Source organism: Erithacus rubecula (genome assembly GCF_903797595.1).
Source record: "Erithacus rubecula genome assembly, chromosome: 3".
In the NCBI taxonomy this organism is placed as follows: Eukaryota; Metazoa; Chordata; class Aves; order Passeriformes; family Muscicapidae; genus Erithacus; species Erithacus rubecula.
The window spans coordinates 56,875,298-56,903,200 of record NC_136689.1 but is presented as its reverse complement, the minus strand read 5'-3'; the positions used below and the strand labels follow the sequence as shown (position 1 = coordinate 56,903,200).

At 37.5% G+C, this 27,903-nt stretch overlaps 1 protein-coding gene across 1 annotated transcript in view; it reads left to right on the top strand.

Annotated features, from left to right (window-relative positions):
• CTDP1 (CTD phosphatase subunit 1) overlaps positions 1-27,903 on the top strand; it is a 96,990-nt gene that overhangs the window by 11,235 nt on the left and 57,852 nt on the right. The window contains exons 2-10 of the mRNA XM_079302955.1: positions 3,076-3,159; positions 5,473-5,566; positions 7,016-7,144; positions 8,387-8,537; positions 14,108-14,198; positions 15,301-15,467; positions 17,025-18,110; positions 24,891-25,032; positions 27,236-27,466. Of these exons, the coding sequence (XP_079159081.1) occupies positions 3,076-3,159; positions 5,473-5,566; positions 7,016-7,144; positions 8,387-8,537; positions 14,108-14,198; positions 15,301-15,467; positions 17,025-18,110; positions 24,891-25,032; positions 27,236-27,466 (2,175 nt within the window). The remainder of the gene's footprint in view (positions 1-3,075; positions 3,160-5,472; positions 5,567-7,015; positions 7,145-8,386; positions 8,538-14,107; positions 14,199-15,300; positions 15,468-17,024; positions 18,111-24,890; positions 25,033-27,235; positions 27,467-27,903) is intronic.

Genomic DNA, 27,903 nt, shown 5'->3' with positions numbered 1-27,903 from the left:
GACTGCAAAGTAGACTGTCTAGAGATATTGTGGCTTCTAAGATGGCATTGAAAGGTTTTTTTTCCTCTGAACTTTTGAGAACCAATTCATTTGGAGTAGAAACTCAGTTACTATAATCTCTTAAGTGTGTTTCTGTAGCTTGTACCATGAGTTGGGTTTTTGGCCTTTAGGTGTGTCTGTAATTTGATTCATACACTGAACACGTGGTGAGGATGGAAAATTCTGACTGGTCATTAGTGTCCCTTGGTAGCCTAGAAAGGAGCTTAGCAGTCAATCAACATAAAAGACAGCAAGATAGACATTTGTCAAAGGGAGTGGGGAGAAGGGTCAAATGAAGTAATGCTGACATAGCGGGATGAGGGAACACCTAAATTCTGTGGAATCTCAGAAATAATCACATAGTGGATTGCCTCTAGTGGAGGGCCCCTAAAATACTTGATCTTGTGCACTTCTTTTAGAAAGCCAAGACTGATTATTTGTTTTCTGGGAAATACATACCATGTTGGGGAAAAAAAAAAAAAAAAAAAAAAAAGAGAGACCTAAGATGGCTACAGAGGAAGAGGAGGTGTAATTTCCAAGCAGATAATAAATGGCAGTGAGAAGAGCATACCTCTGCACTTTTGCAAATGGGCATACTGGTAGTATCATGGCTTGTGAAGACTTTTGAAATAAACTTGACCTGAATCTAGTTTTTGCTCTCAGAGAGGAAAATATTCCTCATTGTGGACATGAACTGCAGTTTCATTTTTCTGGTTGTTGAACAAGGGACATGCTGCAAGTAAGCAGTTGCAGGTATTCTTGGGAAATTGGATTTCTGTTTGGAATTCCCAAACGCTTAGTAGTCAAATATGTGAATGAGAGATTTGCGCATACAAAACAGTTTTCTTCATGTTGCAGTCTGTTTACTGCAATACAGATTTGAAACCACACTTAAAACACTACAGCCAGTTTATGAAAGGGTTTGGGTTTGTTGTTTTGGGGTTTTTTTTTCTTTTTGGTTGGGACCTTTATTTAGCTGCTTGACTTTTTAATTTTTTTTTTTAAATATTAGGGAGATTCTGTAGCTCATTATCACAGAGTTGGTGAAATTTTATAGTAGCTGAACTATATCTACTTATTAGAATTTTTTAAAAACAAAAAGTTTGACAGATCAGCTTCTTCATCTGTAATGAAGATAACAAGTCTCTTGTAGTGACTGTTAAATATTTGAGAGAAAATAATATTTTCAAGACCTGAAATTTTGATAACTGGGCGAGGAATACTTTAGTTGGACTATTAAACTGAAAAGTAGAGTTTGTCTTCTAAAGAGTTTGGAGTAGTGAATGTCACATTTCTGTTTCCAGCTGTAATTTCTGGTTTGGTTTAGTCTTTTACACAAAGAAAGAATAAAATACCAATTCCTGTGTCTTTATTTTGAGATGTGGTGAGTCAAGGCTTAAGGATCAGAAATTTTTAATATTTTTGAGATGATTGAAGCAATATACATCTGCCATGGAAATAATAAACTAAGATGAAGTTGGTATAGAACTCGTCTGCCTCTGTGTTCGGCACTGCTCAGGCTACACCTCAAATTTTGGGTTAAATTTTGGATTTCTCAATACAAAAAGGACGTTGAAGTCCTGAGACATGTCCAGAGAAGGGCAGTGAAGCTGGTGTAGCATCTGGAGCACAAGTCTGATAAGGAGCAGCTGAGGGAACTGGGGGTGTTTAGTCTGGAAGAAAGGAAGTTCAAGGGAGGACTTTATCACTCTCTATAACTGCCTGAAAGGAGGCTGTAGCCAGGTAGGAGTTGCTTCTTGCAAGTATAAAGCAGCAGAAGGAGAGGAAATTGCCTCAAGTTGTGCTAGAGATGGTTTATACTGGATATGAGGAGAAATTTCTTTATGAGAATGTCCCAGTCTGGGTTTCTCCTTTGCCCCGAGATCACCCCAGAGGGACACGAAGGTGGTTCAAACCCTGTTTTTTCCTGAAGCAGCCAAAGAGAGACTGCTGGAGACGGTTTTCTCTTTTTCCAAGGACAGTTTATTATTTCTTATCTCTGGGACATTTTGCCTGGCCAGCAGGGTCTGCTCAGCCTGGCATCCACGGTGGAATCTGCCTGGTGAAGGCAGGGCTTATCTTAGATAGTTAGTACTACGTATTACATGTTTACAAAATTTTCCCGATAAAATACAATTTTATTAAATGGTCCAGCCCTGACCCCAACCAATCCAAGAGTGCCAACGTGTCACCCAACATGGATGACATGGAGAAGAAGGAGGAAAAGGTGTCCACCCCCCAAATTCTCCATCTTGGCCACGTGTCCCTTATCATAAACATTCAAAAAAAACCTATTTATCTATGTTCTAACAATCTAATTTACACTTCACTAATTTTGGTAGCTTGTTTCCATTCTCTTTGTGCTGACAACTTCTCCCAGGGGTTAGAATTCAGCACCTGTGACACCAGGGTCTCACTCAGAGGCCTTTGAGACCCTTGCCAGGGGGGTTTTGAGACCCCCAAGGAGGCCAGGGGTACACCCTGGGCTCCCACATGAGAGGGGTTGTCAAGCAATGGAATGGACTGCCCAGGGAAGGGGTCAAGACACCATCCCTGGATGAATTGGAGACATGCAGATGTGGTGCTTAGGGACATGGTTTGGTGGTGGGTTTAGCAGTGTTAGGTTGGACTCAGTGATTTTGAAAGAAGAGAACCTGGGATGTTCTGTGATGTTGAAGTTTCCATATTTGGTTTTCATTACTGTGTAGCTCAGTAGGGTTTTAATGAGTTGTATCTAAATGAATGTAAACTCTTTCTGGACAAAGACTACTCATTCTCATTGAACTTCCTTGCTAAACTGTGGTTAGAAACTGACCTTAGTATATGACTCAGTGACTTCCAAATTTGTGGAGATTAATAATTTAAAAATTTAGATGGTTGTCTTTTTTGCCATGTTGTGGCAAAAGCATATAGTTTAAGGAGCTGATGCTCAAGTTATAACCAGGATTTATTCTTTGAATTCATTCAATGTATGAGTTACTAATCTGTGTGTCTGTAATCTGCCTTCTGTGAAAGGAATGCCTGTGTCTTTTTCAGGAGTGTCTTGGTGAGACTGGAAGGATGCAGCCATCCTGTTGTTATGAAGGGCTTATGTGCAGAATGTGGCCAGGATTTAACTCAGTAAGTACTACCTACTCTTTTTTCCAACTTCTCCTGCTTCTGATTCAAGCTCCTCCTTCTCTAATCTATTAAGAGTCATAAAGTATCCTGGGCTGGAAGGGACTTGAAGGTCATCTAGTTCCAACCCCCTTGCCATGAGGAGGGATACTTTCCACTTGACAGAGTTGCTCAGGGTCCCATCCAGTCTGGCCTTAAACACTTTCAGGGATGGGGCATCCTCAGCTTCTCTGGGCAAGCCGTTCCTGAGCCTCATCACCCTCACAGAGAACAATTGTATTCTCAGAGCTAATGAAACCTATTCATTTTTTGTTTAAAGCCATTCCCCCTTGTCCTGTCTCTACATGTCCTTGTAAAGAGTTCCTTTCCAGGTCTCTCTTAGTCCCTTCAGGTTGCTAAAGGTTGTAAAGAGAAAACTGCTCTGAGGTCTCCATTCATTTAGGATTTAAGAACTGTGTATGCTATTTTTTCGTGGAGGTAATGTATGGCAACTTAGAAAATATAAGGAACATGTATAGGAGCTTTCCATGTACTCACCACTGAGACTGAGAGTTGTATGGTGTGTCAACAGTGGCTTGCTTAGTAAACCTGAGAGCAGGTGCAAATAGCTGAGAGGTAGTAGCAGTCTCATTCATGTGACCTTGCTCCATTTGTACTGTGTCTGAATGGGAACTAGCTTGTCTCCAGTGCTCTCAATTTAAGGCTTCTTAACTGCTTGCAATTTTTTTGTGAAATATTCTGCCATGGAACTAAAAGAATTTAAGCCTTAGGCAAAAAAGAAACCAAATTCAAAAGATGATTGTATTTCTCCTTTGTTGTGTCTCATTGCTTGGTAAAGAGAATGTTTGTTACGCATATCAAATTACTTATTCAACAACTGTTCTGGAGCAAGCTGTGTAGTTGCCTGAATTTTATAAATTAATGTTACATACTCATTTCATTTGGCTGGAAATACTTTGGTTTCATTTTAATTCATGCTCATTGTTAAGAGCTATTTTGTGAACATTATCCCACAAACCAGTGTGAGTGAACTGAGTATTGAGAGTGCTATGCAAGAAGTAGCCTGGTTAATGTTTGGATATAACTTTTTATTTCAAGTTAAATGTTAATATTTTGTAAACAAGTATTATTTGGCAAGCCTAGCAAAGTTAGGATAATTGTGATTGGAGCTTTGTCTGTCCTGAATGATTACTTCATTTGAAGTTTGAATACAGTCACATCTAAATATTGCTCTAATGCTACAATTTCCTACAGTAAATCCAGACAAATTCACAGTGTCCAGCAAATTAAGTTTTTTTCACTTAATACTTCTTACTATGTCTTATGTCTCTGTCTTCATTTAATATAAAATGGCTTATACATCTGAAATACTGTGTTATGACTGCTGAGCCTACATGAGAAGACAATTCAAAGTCATTTATGCTTTTCTTGCTTGGAGAAAATCAAGTACAGTGTTCTTAGTAGTCATTCAACTAATGGTCTGAAAATGGTTAATTAATTTCAAAGGTTCATTTAAAATGCCACTCAGGGTTATAGATGAAGTTTTCTGAAGCAAAGGATGTAAGATGCTAAAATGTACATGTAAACTTTAGACCAAATAAATACTTTTGTTCCTGGACATCAGTACTGCCATGCATTATGGTCCAGGGAAAGATCTGTATAGGCACACATCTGTGTACCAGTTAGACTGTGTGTGTAATAAACACATAAATAAAATAGACACAAGCATACAGAGTTTCTCACTCTGTTTTCTGCCAGTAGAAAGAGCATGTAAGAGGATTTTTTTTTTTTTAATGGTATTTTTGAAGCAGCAGTCACCTGCAAGTCATTCTGTGTGCAGAGAGTAACTTTGCCTATCCTTTGCTTATATTTTTCATACTCTGGCTTGGAAAACAAGTAGATAATTGCATGCTGAGTGATTGCAAAAAAGCCAGAAGGAAACAGCATTTCTTTCTGGTAGTTTTACATTTGAGTGATTTGGTAGTTATACCTAGTTTATAGCTTGTTTTTTGGTGCAAATCAATACATAGATGTGTTTCATCTTAGTGTCATGTCACAAAATAATTGTGTGGAAATATAACTTACTACAGTGACTTTTTGCATGGTTTTTTCTGGTGAGATTCTTTGATCTCTATCCGTTTTGTCTAGTAGCTTGCACTAGCAAGAATTTGGAAGAGCATGTTAGTTAAAATGGCTCTTTTAAATAATTTAATAAATTTTTGTGGTGATTAGTTTGAGGCCACAGAGTTTAGTCTGTTTAATATTTCACTAAATTATTATTCTCTCATGTGATGCTTCCTTTCCCTATGCAATTAGGATACGAAGCAAGAATGGAAAGCAGAGTGTGCCATTATCCACTGCAACTGTATCCATGGTTCACAGTGTCCCAGAACTAAAAGTTAGCTCTGAGGTAAGTACCACCATGATTTTTGTTCACACCTTCCACAGTAGCTCCACAGTTAAGAAACTTAATTACAGTAGTTTTGTAAATGTTCTATGTACTTGATACAGGAAGTTTGGCTTCCCTTTGAAGAGGAATTTGGGGCTCAACGTTTGTAGCCCCAGGGTTTTGTGGTTTTGTCTTAGTGTAGATTGATTTTTCTCATGACTTATACTGGGTTTTTTAAGAGCTGTACACTTTGGCAGAAGGCTGTAAACTTAATAGTTGAATGTTTTTGTCACCAAGAGTGAGCAGTTAGGAAAAGTTCCATTAGCTGAAATTTATTCAAAGCTTGCAATGTCTCTGAAATCTGACTTTAACCTTCACCTTGAAATTGACCCACTAGATATAGTGAAGCTAGTTTGCTTCAACTTACTTGCATGGTAAAATCATTTCATCATTTTTCAAATTAAAAAAAAGTATTTCTGAATTTATCAATATTTCAAATATTGATCTCAGTTATCAAAATATGCTTATTTATCCTTCAATTTGTGTAGGGGGAAGGAGCATGTTTATTTTGAAGATGAACATTCTGTTCATCTTCTTTATCAGCCTGATCTCTTTCTACTTTTTTGTGTTGCTACTTGATATTTTTTCTTTTATTCTGGTAATTCTTCAAAGCACATCAGTGAAGGGAACTGTGAAGATATAAGCAGCTAGAGGTGTCCCCATCATAGAGGAGTGTTTCAAAGGGCATTTTGCACTTGATCCTTGCTGCTTCATAGTGCTCTGAGTTATGAGTTCAGCTGTCTTGAGGGTAACACTTCAACTTGCTATCAGAAGAGAATCAAGTGAACACAGAGATTCAGGTGGTACTTGCAAAATTGGTAAATGTGTGCAGGAGAAGTAAACCACTCATATTTGCTGGATTGTAATGTCTTGATGTTAGTGCCCATGTGGCACTGCATAATCTTAGCTATTTATGTCTGAAGGCATACATTCTGTAACCTGAAGTTCATAGGTATCATTTCTGTCACCAGCAGCTTCAGTTTTATATTTAGTCTGGGGATTTCAGACATATTGTACTTAATGATGCAAAATTGCTGGACATAGCAGTCAAAGATTCTCAGACCTTCTGATGAATTTTCCTTTGTGTTCGAAGCTACTTCTATTTCCTGTCAGGACCCTGGGCCTTAAACTAAGTCAGTGGTTACTTATTTCTTACATTTTAAAATTTTGTGTTGAGTTTTTGAATAGGAGTTAATGGTGTGTCAAAGATGTGAGAGTAGACTGAGAACTTTTTTTTTTTTCTGTAAAAAAATTGTTTCACAGCTGCCATTGCCACAGTTATGTTGAAGTATCATTTCTTGTGCAATTAGTTTGTAGTAGGAGGACTTCCCCTGTACAGTAAACACAAGGCAATAAACCTAATTCAATTTTCTATGAAGCTAAGTTTAGCAGTGAATATTTCTGTTACAGCAAGCTGAGCAGCTGGGAAGAGAAGATCAACAGCGACTTCATCGAAATAGAAAATTGGTTCTCATGGTAGATTTGGACCAGACATTGATCCACACTACAGAACAGCACTGCCAGCAAATGTCTAATAAGGTATTTGGGGTTATCTTTCAATCCAGTGTAACAAGAGGAATGTTTCTAGCACTATTTAAATTATGAGTCTTTAAAAGAATATTCAGTGGTTAGGTAAAATTGTAGTTGAAGAATAAAAGAAAATGAGAAACAAGTCTTCTGTAATGTGTTCTTTTTCTCTAACTTTAAATTGATGTTTTTCTTTCTTCCATTCATGCTTTCCTGCACTTTTCCTTTCTAGTAATTTTGAGAGATGTTTCAGGTAGCTATTCTTAATCTCTGCTTTCCTTCCTCTGCAATTAACAAGCTGAGTTCTCAGTAAAGAGACAACTTTCCCTCCAAGTCTGAGCCGATGCAGTGAATTGCTGTTCAAAGTCCCTTTTTGAGCAATCCTGTGTCTGTCATTGCATGAGTATCTGTAGGGAGTTTTTTTTAAATCTTACTTAGGGGTGTGAGGAGGGGAGAGGTTGTATGTTGGGGTTTAATTTCTTCATGAAACACTTGTTACTAACTGACAAGGTTTGTATTGGTTTGTAACATTTCTATTTTGGAAGCTCTAAAGCAAGAAACTTGTTGAAATGTGTACAGTGTCTGGAATAAGAGGATGCAGACTCGAACATCAGTATCATGCAAACTGTGATTGTCTAGTTATTTTCTTTCTCTTGCCATTCTTGCATATCCAGTAGGGTTAGCATATGCTCACAATTGCTAGGAAAAAGCAAGCTGGAAATGTACATTGCAATTAAGAGGAAAGGGAACCATGAATATTCAATTTAAGGATTAAAAAATCTTGCATGTCTGAAAGGCTATGCCTCTTTCTATCTGGTTTGCTCTCTGATGTTATGTTTCCATAGACTTTGTTGGATGAAGAAAATACTTTCTCTAATCTCAGTTCATTTGAAATAAGTCTGTCAGAAGTTCACTGAGAGGTATTGATTGTAGTGAGATCCTGAACTTCTCTGAAACAAGCAGATTGAGAAATTTCTCAGACAGGTCTGCCATAAGTAAAGACTTGAATGAAAGCCACCTGCATCATAAATTTTTCAACAGTACAGCTTCCTGCATTTGAAAGCCTTATTGTTGGACTGCCTGGCACAGAGCAAAAATGTGCTTTGGATTTTATTCATCCACATAATCTTGTGGCCAAAACTTGCTTTGATCTTATATGACCAAATAAAGTTAAAGTGAGGGACAAGGGTAGCTCTGGAATGCTGACATTTTTGTTTGCTATTTTCATAATATTCAACATGGTTTTTCTTCTAGGGAATTTTTCATTTTCAGTTAGGTCGAGGTGAGCCTATGTTGCACACACGTTTGCGTCCTCATTGTAAGGAATTCCTGGAAAAAATTGCCAAGCTCTATGAATTACATGTTTTTACTTTTGGCAGCAGACTGTATGCACATACAATTGCAGGTGAGTAGTATGTCACATTTAACAATATTTACCTACCCTGCCTTCATACTCATATAGTTTTTCTTTATGCAGATGTTTTCAAGTGTTTGTTCTTTGTTTTGTGCAAAGTCACCTCCTAAACAGCTTTGTAAGTAGAGTTTGTAGCAAGTTTATAAAGGCCTGTATGGCCTGTAATTTTAAATTACTGAGATAGACTTATTTTATGAAAAGCAGAAATCTAGCAGTATTTTCACATATTTTTTCTCAAAAATTTAAAAATATTTTCTCCTAATAGGTGAAAACTTGTATCTGAATTATAACAATAGTAGTCTATTCTGTGGGTCACTGGCTGAAATGTTTTCTTTCTCTGAGGAGCATAAAAGAAACCTGCCCTGGTTATGCAAGTGTATGAGTTTGAATCATGTTAGGAGGGACATCATGTGTTTCAACTGTCAAGATGGGGTAAAAGCCAGTTTTAGTCTTCCCTTTCAGAAGAGTATTTTCTCCTCAAACTTCTCTTTATCAAATCTGTTGGTCTAAGTCAATATAATTAACAATATTTTAGGTTATGGCTGTCAAACTATCCACGCTGCTGTTCCATGTCTCTTGGCTTTTTTCTAAGTTGTCTTTCACATTTGCTTTTTATTGTGTCATATTGCCAGGAGTGTTTCGATCAACAGTGTCCCAGTAATCCCACTTCTTGGCAAGAAAGGAAGATCTCAAAATAGTTAGAGAGCTAGCTATCCTTGTTAGCTCTAAAACACTTGAGAAAAAAATATATAAACAATTCTGTATGCATGTTAAATGCCATAGAAGAGACTTGTAATGACAATTATAAGAGACTTCTGAATGACAACATACAATATTTCTCTAATCAGAATGTGATGCTTGCTTGTGGTATACAGCTAATTCTCCTTGAAAGGTTTGAGGCATGTCCTGTTCTGCCAATCCAAGTGAATGTTTGTATGTCATTCAGTGTTCAACCATAGTTTGAAGAACCTTCCTAAAGCTTTGTCAGCCTTGCTGTTGGACTAAGTGTTGTGTGCTGCTAATGCATGAGCAATTCTGTACCTTTCTGTCCTTCTTAGAATGCATTTTTGTCTTCTGTGGCAAAAGAGGCATTGATTTCTTATGCACTAGGTTTAAATACATGGTAGTCAGAACATGAGGGGGCAGTCTTCCTCACCTGGATCTGTATGCCATTATCTGGCCTAAGGTCTGAAGCTGTCTAGCAAGTGACCTTCAGAGCCAGGGAGGAATTGTAGTTAACTCTCAATGTCTGAGTGCTTTGCCTGTCTTCTCTCATGTGTGATTTGGTCCTCTGCCCATTTTAGTCTCTGAGCCCCAGTGTGGGTTACCCTGCAGTCCCTGTGCCGCTGCAGGCTGGCACTCATTGAGATCATCATACTCAAGCTACCCCATTTGTTCCCTAGAGAGAATAGTCACCAAATGAGCAGATTAGGGTATTGCTGCTTCCTTTCTGGATTTCTGCCAGAAACTGTTTAACCTCATCAGAAGCATTCAAACTGTAAGTGATTTATATGTGCAGTGCTGGCAGTAGTTCCAGCTGAAATCTGTGGACAAACACTGGATACAGTCTTCAGTCCACCTGTTGAGCCAAGATGCAGTACTAGAGAAATACATAGCTGATACATACAGAGAACACTTGATGGCAGTATTGGTTAAATGGTTTCTCACAGGGCTGTCTGTTTGATACTTTGTTATCCCTGTGTTATATAAAGAAAGAACTTGTAACAGAATGCTAGGGATCTTTTTCATAAGAAAAAGGTTGTTTACTTAGGTCCTCTGTAGACATTGTATATATCTTTGTGGTTTCTGAATTCTGACCTGCTCCTTTCATGTCCTAGAAGGCTTTTGAAAAGAGATGACATCTTGTCAGTCCTTTTCTCTCATCTCAGTTTATTCCTGCCAGCTGTTAAGTGGGATTAGCTGATATTTGTAAACACCATTTCTATCTGCTGAAATAATTTATCCTAAACCCTTTTTTAGTTTGACATGTTTACAAAGTGATATCTGGTAGTATGTTTATGAAGATGAGCTTTGGATTTTATTATCTAACGCTCCCTGGAGTATTTCTCCATTAAATAATTATTTTGAGCAATTGCTACTTAATTTCTTTTTTTGCTCTGTACAAGAGAAGTTTGGTAAATTTAAAACTGATGTCAGCTTAAAAGCTAGTTGTAAAATGCCACAGAGAATTTTGAGTTCAGAAGCTATAACCAACAATAAAGCAATGTGAAATCACTTCAGATTTATGATGAAATTTAGAAAGTAGGACCAAGTTGAGAGCATTCATGCATATGGTTTGTTGCAGCAGTTATATTACAGAATATATACAGTATGTATGTATAATCACCAGTGTCTGAAGTTGTCTCAGCTTTTGAAAGATTGGGTCAATAGCTCTTTCCAGGTTGCAAAGTAGAATCTCAAGCAGAACTGAAGGCAACCTGATTCTTCAGGAATTCAATTTTAGTTTTATTTATAAAAGGACTTATTCAAATTCATGTTGGTTCCAACTGTTATGTAACTTCTCCTGGGAACTGCTGTATAACTTGGTCGTTCTCTGAGATTTGTGACATCCCCAAAATGAGTTAGTCTCTTAAGAGAGCCTGTGTAAGCGCAGGCAGTATGATTTGGTAGGTCTGTGTGTAAAGAGCCAGTCTGTGATAGTGAGAAACAAACAACTTGGGGCAATAGTCTGTGCTAGATTAGTCTACTGGCTAGTCCTTCCTAATGTGGTAAAGGATAATTATATTGTGTCCTGGTTTGAAAGGACAGGTGTCTGCCAGTAAGGGCAGAAGTTTCCCTTTGGAATAGAGACTTTGGTTCCACTCCCCTCCCCCAAGTATTATGATTGTTTGAATCAAGGACTCTGAGGCAGAGATAAGGGGGGTGGGAATAACAGCTCTTTTACTAATATATCTAACTATACAAACAGAAAACAATAACAGTTAAAATTGCTAACAGAATGAAATAGGTAACTCGGTGTCAGTCCCTTTAGATGCAAGCACGCTGTTTCTGTGCTTAGTCCAGAGCCCGGATCTGCCGAGGGCAGGCGGGAATGGAGGCAGGAGGGAGGGGGGGGGGCGGCAGCGGCCACGCCGGTCTCGGTGGGAACGGGCTGGAGCGGCGGCTCCTCGCTCACCGTGTGTGTCCGGGGGATCAGCTGTGTCCGCAGAGGCAGGAGGCTGGAACGGGGCAGATGCAGGGCAGGTGATCGCAGAGGGTCTGGCTCTCCTGTGCTCTGGCCGCGTGGCTGAACGATCCCAGGCGTCCTCCTCCCGGCTCGCCGGAAACCCGAGTGCCCTCCCGGAAGCCTCAGAGACCCCTCTGGGAGCCGTTCCCACCCACCCCCTTTGTCTGGACCCATCAGAGACCCTGGGTGTAGCCCGGCCAGCTCCATTGGCATGATAATGGGAAAAATTCTTTCAATTGACACAGTAACAGAAACACACTCAACCCCCAACATATTGTCTTCAGTTTGTTCAAGAAACTTGGGGGCCTAGTACAGTGTCTAATTTATGAGACTAAATGGAAGCTCAGTTTGTCAGTTCAGTTTGTCCCAGTCTCTCATGGTCACTGTCTCAGCCCATCAATCTTCATTATATTTTCTCTCCCCTGTCCAGCTGCAGAGGAGAGTGAGAGGGTGGCTTTGGTGGGTGCCTGGTGTGTTGAAGAAAACAAATTATGAAATTAATGAAATGTTGCCTGCCCTTCCCTTGAGATGTGAAAACATCAGATTGTTTGTTATGTTGATTTAGTTGACTAGGGAACATCTAAAAGAAACCAGTGTGACCTGGAAGGAACTTTTATAAAAAGAGACCAATGCTGTTTTCTGTGTTGTTACTCAGGTAGCTTAGCTTTGGACTCTAAGGTGGGCTTGTATCTTTGCAGATGGATCTTTGATGAGCTCTATCCTCAGTGTATTTTTAGTTTAGTGATAAAGCATTACTGTGTAGCTTTGCAGTGCTACCTTATCTCTAATCCCTGGCAACCAGACTTTCTGCATTTGGACTTTTTTTTAGTTCAACTTCTTTTTTTTTTTTTTTTTTTTTTTTTTACAGTTTTAGCTCGGCAGCGTTGCAGCTGAGTGCCTTGTTGAAGTTTTGCCATGTAACCAGTGCACTTCTAATTCAATGTAGAGAGTTCCTGTATATTCAGACAATTAGCTGAAGAGAATGTTGTTGGGGAGAACAGCAACTTGTATGACAGCTTTTGTAGTTTGTCAAAGTATCTGTGTGTACAGCAATAAATATTTGTAGCTAATTCTCTCAATTCATTATGCCTAGGTACTGCAAGGGTCTCACTACAGGGGATGATTCTACGAGTTTGCAGCAATTCTTAAGCATAGTCGGGTGAGTTAAGGTTGAACCTCTGTCCTTAACTCAGAATTTTCTTGCTTTTATGGGTTTTAAGTTATTCCAATTACACATCAATATTAATTACATACAGGATCAACTTTCAGAAATGATGACTGATTTTTAGGTTTTTTTAAAACTTTGTTTTTGAAGTCCCAACTTAAGGTACTCTTGGGAGCAAGACTGTTAAAAGGAGTCAAACATGTGTTCTGTGCAAATCTGAGCTCCTTGAAAGAAAATGAAAGTTGGTCCATAGAATCTGTAGTCATTTTGAATTCTGTTTCTGGTTGTAATATGGCCATCACTTAAAGTAAAAGACAGTAAAATTTGAAAAGATGGTTCCCAAGTAAGTATTGACTGCTTTGTATTATTCATAAAAATAATAAGAAGTTGATACTAGTTTAAGTACAAATTAAGTAAAACAAAAAATACAGGTTAGCATGTAATACACCAGTTTCTTTGTAAGCAATTATGTGGCTGTGATCTGCTCATGAAGATGAACTTCATTATTGGAGCCTAGGTTCAGAAGCATGTGCATGTGTGTTTGTACACCCAAGTAATTTCCCTAAATAATGGCACTTTATCTTGCTTTAAGATCAGCTAGCACAGTTTCTGTTTTGGTTTTGGGTTTTTGGGGTTTTTTTCCGTTTGTTTGGTTTTTTTAAAGAGTGTAGTCAGAAAAGTTACTATAGCTGGGCCTAAATATTTCTTGAAGTTCCAGGATATATTCATTATGTGTAAATGTATAGAAGTAGTTGTTAGAGGTACAACTTAAAACCTACAAATGCAAGAGCTCTGGCTGGAACTGTCCCTTAACAGCACATTGCCAACTCTTGTGAGACCTCTCTGCAGTCCCTAGGCATAATGAGCTAAGGAGAGCATTTAGCTTTTAAGAATCAACTATAGAGAGATAAATGTAAGTTGCAAAAAATCACATATTTATAATCTGCTGTATCTCTCAGCCTTATTTATTTGGCTGTCACAAATTCAGTTTTGTTGCCATCTTGAAAGAAAATTGGATGGAGTTGTTTTAATTAGTCTTACTGAATTAGCTACAAATACTTGATCCACTGTACTTTCTCCCATCTGATCTCATGCCTTAAAATTATCTGTTAAACTGCTGTTGCACAAATTAAAATAGCAGAAATATATGAAACATAAACAAGGAATAAACATCTTGAACATTAACTTTTGAATTTCTTCTTCCAAAAGGATTTTTGGACCCTGAAAAGAAGCTCTTTTCCCATCGGATATTGTCAAGGGATGAATGTATCGATCCATTTTCTAAAACTGGGAATCTTAGGTATGTATATGTGTCTTAGGCATTATACAGAACAGGACACCAAACACAGAAAATATGCTTAATAAAATAAAAATTACTCCCTCTGCATTTAACATGTTTGTCCTTCTTTGTCTGCCCCTTAAATATCTATACCGTTTCAGTAAAACTGAGGTGTTGGGCATTACAGCATTTCTACTTAATGGGTTTTGTGGTAGCAGAACAGTAAGTGTAATGTCATGGCTTCATGTTTTCCCTTACACTTCTTATTCTTGTAATAACAAGAATTTTCACTTTGTCTTGTGATCTTGTATAATGACTTTCATGTTGTGTTTTTTTTAATTAAACCAAAATTCTCAGTTTGAGTTTAATTCATAATTGAATACCTAGTATTCTGGCTTTCAAATGTGCTAAAAGCACCTTCTGTTCCTAGTGTTTCTCGAAATTAGGTCATCTAGAGCCTTGAATTGATTTTCTAGTCTAAATTCACATTTCAATCTTCCTCGGAGTATAAAGGCAAGATTTTTTTCTAAGATATGTTTAATGCGGCTTTATGAATTACTTGAAGTTATTGCCCCTCCACACCTGACTGTAGCAAATGAGAAGCTTTTTTTCCATATCTTGCTCTGTTTTTTATATGTATCTTAAGTAGTCTACCTCCTTGTCATCCTAGGTGATCAGTGATATTAGTAGTTCTGTTTCCTTTACCTTGGATTGAATGAATCTACTCTTTAAAAACTCTTCTTGTGTCTTTTACCTATCCGTATATAGGTGGTGTATTGACCTTGTGATAGTTGACTTTGGGCTGTTGATTGACAAACACCAGTGAAAAATAGTCTGAAATGTTGTAATGGTTTGTTCTTGTGGAGGTTTCTTGTTTTCTGCTTTTAGCCTTTGGGAGACATTTTAAAAGAGCTTTTTTGCTTTTTTCCACTAACTTCAATTTGTTCGAAGCTTGTATTTTGAATTCCATAATTTTAATATTGTTGACTTTTTATAAGTTTCTTTTTTAAGTTCTGTGTTCTGCAGACATGCTCGTAATAAACCAGAGCATCAACAGAAATTACTTTCATTGCTATATAAATTTCCAAAACTGGCTTAATTTATCAACTGTTTTGTCCCTTAGAGATCTCTTTCCTTGTGGAGATTCCATGGTTTGCATCATTGATGATAGAGAGGATGTTTGGAAGTTTGCACCCAATTTGATAACTGTGAAGAAATATGTGTACTTTCAGGGGATAGGAGACATTAATGCACCTCCTGGCTCAAGAGAAATGCAAATGAAGAAGAAAGGTAATTAGACTGTTTTTAAACCATGTTTGTAACTTAGTCTGCTTTTCAGTCAGACTGATAGAAGTCATCAAGGTGGCATTAGTAATATTGCAGTTGTGCTCATATGGGCAATCCCAGACTACTGAAGTTGAGAGCACAAATGTGAGTAGCTTGGTAAAACAGGACTGTTCTTAATGAGAGCATTTCTTTTGGCATCAACCAAAGCAGAAGTGAAGCAGTAATAAGTGTTGTAGGTGAGAGCTGATTTGGCAGTGCCCCAAACTGTTGAAGAATGTGTAGAGGGGGACGGTTTCTCCCTCACATCCCCATGTAAGACATGCTGACCTTTTCTTCTCTGTAGGTTTCACCTCTTCAGTCCTCTTCCCCTTGGGACTTGGAGGAATAGGTAATAAACTCTGGCCTCAACACACTGCTGGAAATGAATTTCAAAATTTGCTTTTCTCCCAATCTAAATCATGCTAATAAAATTAGTGTGAATTTTTAGCACCTACTGAACAAGGTGTTCTGGCATTTGACACAAGAACTTTATGTTCAACAGGTTCAGCAGTGTAATACACATAAAGGGTTTAGATTGGTAATTATTTGGGGGCAAAATGTATTTGAAACACAGTGTCATGAGAAAGAATTGTCAGCCTTTTTCAAGTTCAGCCAAGGGGGTTTTTTTTGTTGGTTTTTTTTTTTTTTTTAATAATACTTGTGACATTGCTCTCTTTCCCTTCTTAAAGTAGAAGTGCCCAATACAGCAATATACATAATCTGATCAGCCTGAAGTGGGTCACTGTGATGTGGGGCCTGTATGTTTGACTCCTGTTGTTACTTGCAGGGCAGGAACATGATCACAAATGGGAGACAAAGCAGCATGATTTCACACAAGTGTTCCCAGTGAGCATTTGTGTACCATGTTTTGGAAGTCTGCATTTTCTTCAGTTGTCTCTACTTCTGCAGACACATCCTAAAACTATTCTTCTGCTTTTGACTCTATTACCCTTTTACTTGCATTCCATCCATCTTAAATTGAGCTTGAATGTCATTTTTGTGTTGCTAAAATACATATATCATTTCAAGGACTAAAGTTCTATTATTTTGTTATGAAAACTAAGTAATACGAAAGATGTGACTGTTTATAAATTAAGTTCTTGTACTATAATTCTGGATAAGGACTTTATAAAGCAAATTCTGCCCTTGTCTGCCCCTCATTTGTTTATTTCCACTGCTCTAAGCTGTAATTGTAAAACTTGGACTACAAGATAAATCCTTTAATGCTTGTAGAGTTAACAAATAATTACTTACAACCTGTGATTTAAAGAAGAAAAAGAAGCTACTTGTATAACTTTACAGAAATAATGTTTGTAGGTTTGACAGTCCTTTCTAGTAACCATTGGCACCTAGAGAATTTTTAACAATTTTGAAAAGCCTAGTGGTCATTTCCAAGCATAATGAAATCTAAGTCCATATGTGAACTTTATGTTAAAGGTAATGAAAACTAAATTTTGATTAATCTTAAAAAAAGAAAAAAAGGAAAATACGTATATGTTTTCTTTCTTGCCCATGTCTTAGCAAACCACTCTACAAAACCTGAGACATTGGATTCAGCAATGATTTCAGCAAAAGATGTTGAAGAAATAAAGAATGTTTTATGTGTAGAAGAGCACAGTAATGGTCTAAAGAAAACTGCAAAGGACACTTGTACTGAAAATGGGGGTACTTCTGTAAGCAGTGAAACATCTGATGGAGATGTGAACTCTCATGATATCGTTAATGCTCAGGACTCTTTAAATGATGGCACTGGTCACAAAATGGACAGTGAGGTCACTGATGATTTGGCAAATACAAAAGAATCTCAGATTTTTTTAGAACAAGTTGATAGAACAGTTACAGAGAAGCAGCAAACCCAAGAGAAGACAACAAATGACTTGGACTTTGAACTGTCTAGTGACAGTGAAAGTGATGATGGATTGGATACCAAAAAGTCATCCACTTCTGTATCAGATAGTGAGAATGAGGAAAAGAGAAGTTGGAAGAAATCCAAACAACCTCTGCAGGATGAAAATTTGCAGCAAGAGAGTTGCACTGATGTGAGTGAGAAAAAGGATGGTCTGGTGAACCATTCTGAGGACACACAGTCTTTACCTAGTGAAAATATCCAGGACAAAATTGATCTTGAAGCACAAGAGGAAAGTGAACAGGAAAGCCTTTGTGATTCAGGAAATGGATCTGGAGACAAGAAAGAAGCTGAAACAGAATCTCAGATTAGTGAACAGTCTGGAATGACAATGGGTGAGTCCTTAAACCAGAGCATGGAGGAGGAAGAGGAGGAAGATGACACAGATGATGACGACCATTTAATATACCTTGAGGAGATCCTTGTGCGAGTTCACACTGATTATTACACAAAGTATGATAAATACCTGAAAAAAGAGATTGAGGAAATTCCGGACATCAGAAAAATAGTGCCAGAGCTAAAAAGTAAAGTCTTGGCAGATGTAACCATAATATTTAGTGGTCTTTACCCGACAAACTTCCCTATTGAAAAGACACGGGAACACTATCATGCTACAGCACTTGGAGCTAAAATTGTGAAGAATCTCGTACTGAGTGCTGATGATCCTGATAAAGCAACACATCTCATTGCAGCAAGGACAGGTGGGTATTTGAGCAACTTTTAGTCTGTTAGAGTTCATGCCTTGAGCTCTTTTGTATAATCTACAGACTTGAATGTAACTGAGATTAGAATTAAAATCAAAGGAAAGATTCTTCCTAAAACAATTTAACAGCCTTTATAAAAGAATCTTAACTGCCATAGAGGAGCTACCAGTCAGCAGCTCTAGCTTCTAGCGCTTTTTTTTGGGTACACCCTGAAACTTGGTTCCCTCATTGGTGGCCTTTCGAAATTACATGGAATCTAAATACCTGACAGTCATACCCATGAAATCTGAAAGTAAAACTACATGGTTTAAATCATCTAAAAAAGGTAGTTTTACTACATGCTTAGACATTATAAGCAAAGAAATACATTATCTCCCATTTCTTGGTTTTGTGGTTTTTTGACTTTAATACATGTGGGGTTTTAGTACATCAGAGGCAGCTTGGTTTCATTGACTTGTATTTTAAGGAGAGAGTACTTTCCTCAGAAGTCTGTATGTCAAGAGGCATTTATGTAGTAAAAGCATATGATATAAATAACAATTGTTTTTACTACTAAAATGTCTATCTAAAACTCAAGAGATGGAATTAGATGCACTGAGATTACCTAGGATTCTGGGCTGTAAAGATGTGATAATTGGAATAGTAGATGTGAAGTTTTGAAATGAATGGATGCATCAGTTTGGGACTCCATTGTTGCACTACAGTTGCTGAACAGCTGTTTTAAAATTTCATAAATAGTAATACTTATTTCAGCAAGGAGTTATGCGAGTTCATCATACTTCATTGGAGACATAATAGCCATCAATGTAAGAGATGTTTTTCCAATTTCAAATCTTAAAATGCTTCATTTCAAAGTTGCTTTGTTTATTTTAAACTAGATGACTTCTGAATGTAATTATGCATCAGATGCAACTATTGTATGATGGGGTAAGATTGATAGGATAAATGTAGATGAGACTGTCCCAAACCTACACATTTCTCTAGAGGGGAAAGTGTTGAAAAACACATTCAAGTGCACATCATGTGACAATGAGAAGCAGTTGACTTTTTATTTGGCTTAGATTTTTTGAATGCACAGTTTGAGTGTTCTGTGTTTATGTAGATGCATCTATGCATCCTTGTGTTCTGTTTTGATAAGTAGATTATTTGCCACCTGCACATTCTTCGTGAATCATAGTAAAGTATATCTGAATATGAAAAACTATTTTAACTTTAGTTTTTATTAAATTGGATATTGTGCTAATTCTAGATGAGGTAAATTGGCAGTCATTTCTGCCCAAGGGTAAATGCCGTTGTCATCTTTCATCATCACTTAATAATTATTTCTGTAGCAATGGCAATGAAATAGAGGGATTTAGAGTTAATAAAACTGTATTATCCAGTAGCCCTTTGTAAGATCCTTGTGGATTGACTGGTTCTGGGTTTCTGGTGAGGTTTTATTTTTTTTTTAAACTGAAGAGTATTATTCTCATCTCTAGAAGGTGGGAGTAGTTATGCTGTATCATTGTAATTTCATGAAGGAAACTTCTTAATCAGAGATTTTAAGGATATAAATTTTGTCCTGTCACAGCTGGATTTATGATAATTCATCTGTCAATGTGATTTCCATAGTGATTCTTTTATGATTAAAGAGCAAATTTTTATGAGCCTCTTGCTGACAGTAAGCCATACAAATACTGCATCTCTGGCTCCTGTGGCAAGCATCTGAAGTGCTGCTTGATGTCTAATTGATGGTGAAATGGGGAAACAAAAGCATGTCCCTCCTTGAGTTTTATTCAGAAGTCAGTGGTGTGAGACCAGGCAACATTGTTACCTATACTTTTACCTTTTCTTTCTTTTGTTCATGTGTTTGTAAAAAGCAATTCTAAAATACCTTTTAGGTCAGTCTTTCTGAAGAAGGGTGACACTAACAGCAGCAGACTTGGGACTCTCACAAGCAGCTAAATGTGCATGTTTACTTTCCACTAGCTGAGATGTAAGGAAAGGCAGATACTTAATCTGCAGCAGTGTTTGGGAGTAAGTACTATTAGCTTTCTCATTTTGAAGGCAAAGGAAGAATTTGGCAGAGGATATAAGAGGTCAGTGTGAAACAGAATTACCCCTTAGATCTTGAAGTGATGGGGTTTCCCCTGTGAATTGACTTCATCATAGCTTGGTGCATTGAAATGAACTGAGAAACATTTTAGGTTGTTTTTACAGCATTCTTCCCAGCCTATTAGAGTAAATTAGTTAAATTTCTTTTATTCTTTATATATACTTGTCCTTTTCTCTGCAGATAGGCTGTTTGTTTCCCTGTAGACACAGGTACTCTGAATTCTAAAATTAAATAAATCCTTGTTCTTGAAAAAAATTAGGACTTTTTTAATTACATAGCACAGAAAATACTTTCTGCCTGATTTACTGTAAAATATAGGATCTTTGCACAGTCTAGTTGGTTTTCATAAAGTGTGACTGGGAAAAGGCTGTCCTATAGTACTTTCCATTTTTCTATGGGCTGCATAGATCTTGCTTCAGTTTTTGAAACATCTGTTGTTTGCTTTAAGCCTCAGTAAACTGCATTGTAGGATGAGATTTTATAGCTGTGTACACACTTGGCTAAGCAGTTATCAGGCTATTTCAGAAAACTTGTTATGTTCCTTCCTGAACAGATGAAAGACACTGTAGTTGATTCTTGTATTGAGTTTTTGATGGTGGAGCAGATAGAGCTGTTCAGGTCTCTCAAAAATCATTGTAATGTGGTAGGAATGGAAATACATCTGTTTAGGCCCTAAATTTTTCTTTCATTTTTCAAAATGTATTTGAGTCCTTACCATTTCCTATACCTATGATATGTCAACAGTGTTGGTTTTTTTTCTGAAAAATATGTTTGACGGCTCTGTCTTTTTTAAAAATCGGGCTAAGCATTGCTCTAAACTTGGCCACTGACCAGGCAAGCCTATTGCTTTTATTGGTAAAGCACAGTGCAGAGTTAAACCTGAACTTTAGGCATAGCTTCAGAACAGCACTTGTCTTAGGTCGATGTTCTTGCAGAAGAGCTTCAGGATTTGATTATAAATCAAGATCTATATATAAAGATTATCTGAAGAGAAATAAGCTTTTAGTGCTCGAATTTTCCAAGCAATGTCTGGCAGCCTGCTTGCAAACTGCCATAAGGATATGTTGATTTTGGTGTGTTGGAATCAGAAGAGAGTTCTGCAAGTGCTGCTGGTGATCTCTCCCCATCGTGTGCTTTGGTTAGTTCTGGCACAGCCTTGAGCATTCACACAGAGTTCCTCATGGGTGAAATTGAATCAGAGGCCATAGTCAGCTGAGCACTGTTTTCTACAAGTTCAGAAGTAGAATTGTTAAGCACCTTCCCCAGCTTTGAAAATAACATTTGCCAATACTATCTGCTTCAGAGTGTATCCATCAGAGTAGATGTCATTAATTTGGCCCCCAGTTGCTTCATGTGCAAAACCATCTGTGCCCTTTTTAAATTTTTGGAACAACTTTAGAATTTGAAGTAGGGAAAGGTGATTAGATGACAATAATGCAAAAAAGTAGTCTGGAAAATTAGTTTTTCTCCAAGTGATTTTCAGCTCAGCTGGGTAATTCAGATGTTTTTAGCTGCATCAGAAGTACCATTGCTTGGATGGATTAAAACCTTTCTGCTATTTTGTCTTAAGTGTAATTCAAAAGGGAGAAGTTATACTGGGGGAGAGAAGACAGCAAACATTATCTCAGAGCTGATTCTCCTCCCAGTTAAATTTGGTGTTTCACCAAATGTTGCTTTAGGTACATTACACATGTGAAATCTTGATTTGTTGGCTAGATGTTGGCTAGAAATAGGAAGCCCTCCCTCCCCAAGAGGATGTAGTTGTGTTCCCTCAAGCAGTTTTCAGCCTGCTGTGGTTTGCAATAGACCACTGCACCTCAGAAATGGGGATGAGACAGAAAGCTCTGATGTTGTGGAGGTGAGAAAGATAAGCCTTTTGACTCTTGGCAGGTGGGTTTGGTTACAAACAAGTCTGTGTCCCCAGCTTTCACAGAATCCTAGAACATTTAGGTAGTTAGGACCTTAAAGACTGTCTGGTTCCAGTAACAACTTCATAGAAAATTGTGCTATTTTGGCTTTCATGTTTCAGTTTTCTGTCATAATCCTGTCAACTAGAAGAATTTGCATAGCTCTTCAGCATGCATCCAGTATGAAACAGCTATGTGTGAATGCAGAATGTGGGGATGGGAAGGAAAGGGCAGCAAGATGAAACACCTGACATCAGTGCAGAAACATGAGTTTGAAAAACAGTTGGGGAAAGCCATCTCCTTGTGTAACTTCACAGATTTAACATGAGGTGAAGCTGCAATATTACAGTTATGTCCGTGTTTCCCCTGATGAAGGAGCAGCATAGTCCCATCTGTCCAACAGCATCACCAGCTCTGGGTAACTGTTGTGTGTGCTTACTAGTGAAACACTGCTTTGTGTGTGGTATTCAGTCAGCTGCAGAGCTGTTGTATGCAGGACAGTATTGCCAGCTGTGTCTGGTATTTGATTCAGTATCTAATACCAGGCATGGAACCATAACTTCCACTAGGCTTCTTGCTCTTCTCTTAAGCTCTCTTCTTACTGCTTTGTTTTTCTGATGTTATCATTCCTTTTCTCCTTTATTCTCAAAAGAAAGCAATGTCCAAGCTAAACCTTAAACTTCTTCAGTCATTTTTGTCCCAGATCTCTTTAACTGATTCTCTTTCAGAATCTTTGCTTTATTTCCGCTGAAATATACCCTGTGTATAAATTAAATACAGCTTTATGCATAACTGCTTCTATCTGCAGGTATTTCCACAATTCCTATTGAGTTTAATTAAATTATAATTAATATAATTAATTAATAATACCTCCAGTCAAAGCTCATTCTGGCACTGTAAGCTGGCTCATTTCCAGCAATTGTTACATGAAATTTCTCTTAGTTGCTTTTGTAACTGATAATTAATTGGAAATCAGATTTCTTAAATTAGGGCATGTATGATTCAGGGATTACATTGACCTCCCTTATTAGGGTTTTATGTTTTAGCCAGTGAAAACTTCTTGAACTGTAGAGGTGTGCTGGGTTTAACACTGTTGTAGTTCTAAAATAGTTTTTCACTGAATCTTAGTTGGACAGTGGTTTTATTTTTATTCTGTGGCAAAAATTAAAATATGACATGTCCAAATCATTAGAGGTTTGGACAGGGCTGTATCTTGAAATATTTATATTTGTGTTTGTGTTTATCTTGGGTTCTTAAATTGACTTTTTTCTTTTTTTAAATGGTGCTGGTATAGAGTAAAGCTTTATATATATGTACAGCTCTTATATCCTGAACTGTGCAATTAGTTGCATTTACAGCTGAAAAAAGAAGAAATGTATTTGTGCACACAGCATTGTTTTCTGTTAGTCTGAATCCAAGAACGGTCATGTGTATATAGAGAAAAATGTAGCCCTACTCCTGTATTCCATTGGTTTTGGAGGATGAAAGGTAGGGACACAGAGGATTTCAGCAGTTTGATAAATTATCTCCTGCCCTTTCTGTTTATTTTGTCTTTTAATCTTACAGATGTCTTAAACTGAGCTGTCTAACCAAGTAGTTAGGTCAGTCCTCAAGTGCATTTCAGTTCATCTGTCTATCCAGTGGATTGTAGTTGAAATTGCACAAAGATTTTTAAAAATTTGCAATTAGCTGCTTCATCTCCAAATTATTTGAAGAAGTGAGGGTACTTCAAGATTTTAATCTAAATTGAAACAAGTAAAATCATATTGTTAAATGACAATCATGAAGATGAAACTCCAGGGAACTGTGATGAAAACATCAAATTAATTTACTGTTCTTACTTCCTTGTCAGAATTGTTCTGAAACTTGATTTTTTTTTTTCTGAAGGCTTCATTGCTTCATTGTTCTCACATGTGTGAAAACAGACAAGGGCTCATATTATTAATATTATTGTATTTTACTTTATGTCATTGGCTGTTATTAACTCACTAGTGTTAATATTTTTTCCCTTATTCTCCTCCCCATCCCAACTGGTGTGCTTGGAAGAGCCAAAGAATGGCTGGGATTAAACAACTACACTGATTTTAGTGCTATTTGGCAGATTTACTGTGTTTACAATTTTACTGTGTTTCTCTCTTGTTCTGGCATCCCCAGAGAGCAGAATTTTAAGATCACCTGTAACTTGCAAGCTGCTCTGTTGGTGGTTTCACCTGGACTGCATGCTAGCTTGACGTGTTTAACTTCACATTCTTTGTCCTGTTTCAGCACAAAGGAATTCTATCTGTTTTGCCTCCACTTCTGGTAGGTGGAGGTTGAGTGGGTGACAGCCTGTTAGAAGGTAGCACTCTGTATGAACAGAGGACCATGTGTAAAAAAGTTAGTATGGTAAGTTAGTCAGGCTTCAGGAACATTGAAAACTGCTTCTTCTTGGACTACTAACAAATATAAGTGAAGGAGATGTTATTCAGCAGTGAACTTGTGTTGTTTGTTGGGCTGACATGCAGAGAAGATGCAGTTTTGCTGTATAAATCTTAGTGGGCTGTTTCCACGTTGCCAGTTCTTCAGAAAGTTACCATCATCCAGCTTGAGTCTGAGGTTCTGCATATTACCAAGATTCTCACTTCTGTTAGCTGTGATTGTTTTGTTGGATTGGGAGGAATGTTGCTTTTCTTTTTCCCTGTACAATTGATGACAAAGTGTTGTTAATGTTAACTACACACTGGCTTATCTTCTGTGTTTCTGGGAACAGTTATATTGTGTTTGACTCTGTAATAGGCACAGAGAAAGTACGGCAAGCTCAGGACTGCAAGGATCTCCATGTTGTAAACCCTGATTGGCTGTGGAGCTGCCTGGAGCGCTGGGACAAGGTTGAGGAACAGCTCTTTCCTTTAAAGGATGACTACATCAAAACACACAGGTACGTGCTATTCCTTGAGGGAATAGCATGAAAACAGGCTATTCATACAGTAGTGCTGATTTGTTAATAAATTGGTTTCTGAAAAGTGCAGAATAGTGTGCAATGCTTATGGATTCTATGGAAGAACTCCCTGTTTTTGTCCATTTCTATTTTGCTTAAGCTGAAGGCGATCAAGAGATCAGGAGGCAGTTCAGTAACTAGCATGGTCAGGAGAAAACTTGTGGTAACATTACTTTCTTTAGCAGTTACTATTGTTAAGTCTTTTAATTTGGAGAAGTTGGCCTTTTCAGTTCATCCACAAGCTAACATAGGGAATGCCACCAAGGCACAGGATCATTCATGCTGCCAAAAAATGTACATGCTTTGACTGCATGGATGGCATTTTTTGGTGAAATTTGGTAGTGATGAGAGAGAGAGAAACAGGAAAATGTAGAAAATTCTAAGAAGAACTGGAAGACATGAAGATAGGAAAAAAAAACTGCGAGAAAGAAAGTAGTGAAAGGCAGTTTTGGGATGATAAGAAAGTGCCAAAAGAGAATAGGTAAAAAATAATTAATGCACTAGGGTGACAGTAAGTTGAAGTGGCAGCCAAAAACATTATTAGCAAAGAGGAAGTCAGATGGCTGTCAATAACAGTCCCCTGCAGAATAGTGGCATGGCTAAAGTAACTCATGGCAAGGTACTGTCAAGCCAGCTTCTGCTTCTTGTCTTATCTGTTTGGATAGACCCACATCTTGCAAGCCTAACAGAGGATCTTTCCATGTTCAGACAGGAAGGAGCATGGCATAATGAGGTTTCTGTACTAAACTGGTACTGGTGTGATTACTTTTGACTTGCAAGATGCCCTTTGAGGGAAAAACATGGATGTGTAAAGCTTTGAAGAGACCAGAAGAAGAAACGTGGAAGTGAGGGAATTTATCAAATGCAACACTAGGTAGAGATGCAGGATCCCTATAAGTTAGGGAAAGACATGTAGCCTGCTTATGGCTTGACTAGGATAATTAATTTTTGTAAAGTACTATCAGATGGTTTTTAATCAAACTTTGGAATATTTGCATGGGATGCTTGATTTGTCTCAGAAACCTGGACAGTGGCTTGTGAATATTGTTTTTTGATGTCTAGATGGATGTTAGTCTTCCTCTATTAATTTATTTTTCCATTTTACTGAAGCATGATATTTTTTCCTACTTCTGTGTTTCAAATACATCTTAACTTCGTATTTCCCCCCACCCAAGTTTCAATCAGTAAGATATCTGTCTTAATGCAAATACTTTTATTTTAACCCAATACATGCAGCTGCTTTGCAAAAGATTTTAATGAAGCTGCTTGAAATAGTGATTATGGGTCCAAAGCACTTGTGAACTAGGGGAGGGGGCAAATCTGAGAAAACATTTGCATGAAAAATGAACTTGTAAAAGCAAGAAAAAAATAGGTAAACTTGGAATTGGTTTACCATCTTATTGTTACAGGACTGCTTCAGAGGCATTCATAAAACGTCTGGTAAAAACATTTCCAGTTTTGCATCACTTCTAATATTTGTTACAAATTAATTGAATCATTTTTTAATATAGCATTGCTTTCATGGAGTGTAACATGCTGTTTTATTTGAGGAACTTTTAAAATTATTCAATTTGCTTGCCTTTTTTTGGTGGCATTTTATTATAATTGGATAATATGCTATAATGGTGATTCCTGATGACTGATCTCTGAGTATTTCTGCTGACACTTCTAAAGTTATGTTTTTTAAATGCAGCAGAGTGATCATAGGCGGTTTAATGTTTTTAAAAATTAGTTAGGATGACTTGCAAGTTAATACTATGTGTTTACTTTCTCTCAGAGCAAATTTGGAGAGTAAATAGAAAGATTGATAAAATAGCCTACTTTTTCTTTGTGGCATATATGCAGATTATCATGCTGTGCTAATTGTGCTGTTGTTACTACCTGGAAGCCATTTCAGTAACTTTGTGCACACTTATTAATATTTTAGTAATTTAAACATGATGTTATCTTGTATTTGCAGTTTTCTATTTTAAATTCAGTGAGATTTTAATGAGGTGGAGGAGAAGAACTGTTTCTTCAGAGATTTTCCAAACCATTTCCTTCTTCTGCTTTAGAAGAAAAGGGAATGCTCATTTTTTAGGTTCTGGTTAGATAGCTCATTTAAATTTCTAATGCAATTTTTTTTCTAAACTCCATCCAACAGAGAAAATAGCCCTGCCACGTTTCCTGATACACCCAGCACATTTCAGACAGCTCTGTTTCACCCAACACCCATCCATCCAAAATCTCAACCTGGTCCTGAAGTTCGAATTTATGATCCCAACACTGGAAAGCTGATCAGGAAAGGCACACAGACACCTGGGCAGTCAATGTACATCCAGTCTCCAGCTCCTCCCATCACCTTGCCAGTCCACGGTGAACACTCGTCCTTCAGGTACCTAAAGCATAGCTAAGAGTCACATTATCTACATTTCTAGATTCTGTAGTAAGTCTTACTCTCATTATTCTTTCCTTTGATCACATTGGCATTTTTGCTTTACTTTGTTTGCTTTCTAAAAAGCCAAGGAAATGAGCAAAAGTGAATAATCAGCTGAAGTGAAGTCAGGATGCTGCAATTCCAGATGGCTTTTTGTGCCTCGCTGAAGTGGAACTGGAAACCTCAAACCAAATCAATTCAGCATGTAGTGTGTTTAGTCTAAAGAATGTTACAGCTACTGATCTCTGAAGTGAGGTAGCTTGATGTTTCTTAATGGGTCTTAGAATACTGAATTGTTTTTTGTTAATAAAATATAACTGATAGCATTTGGTTCTGGCTTATGAAATTTCCCTCTTCACCTAATTCCTTCAAAAGGGGCATTAACTTTGTTTTTG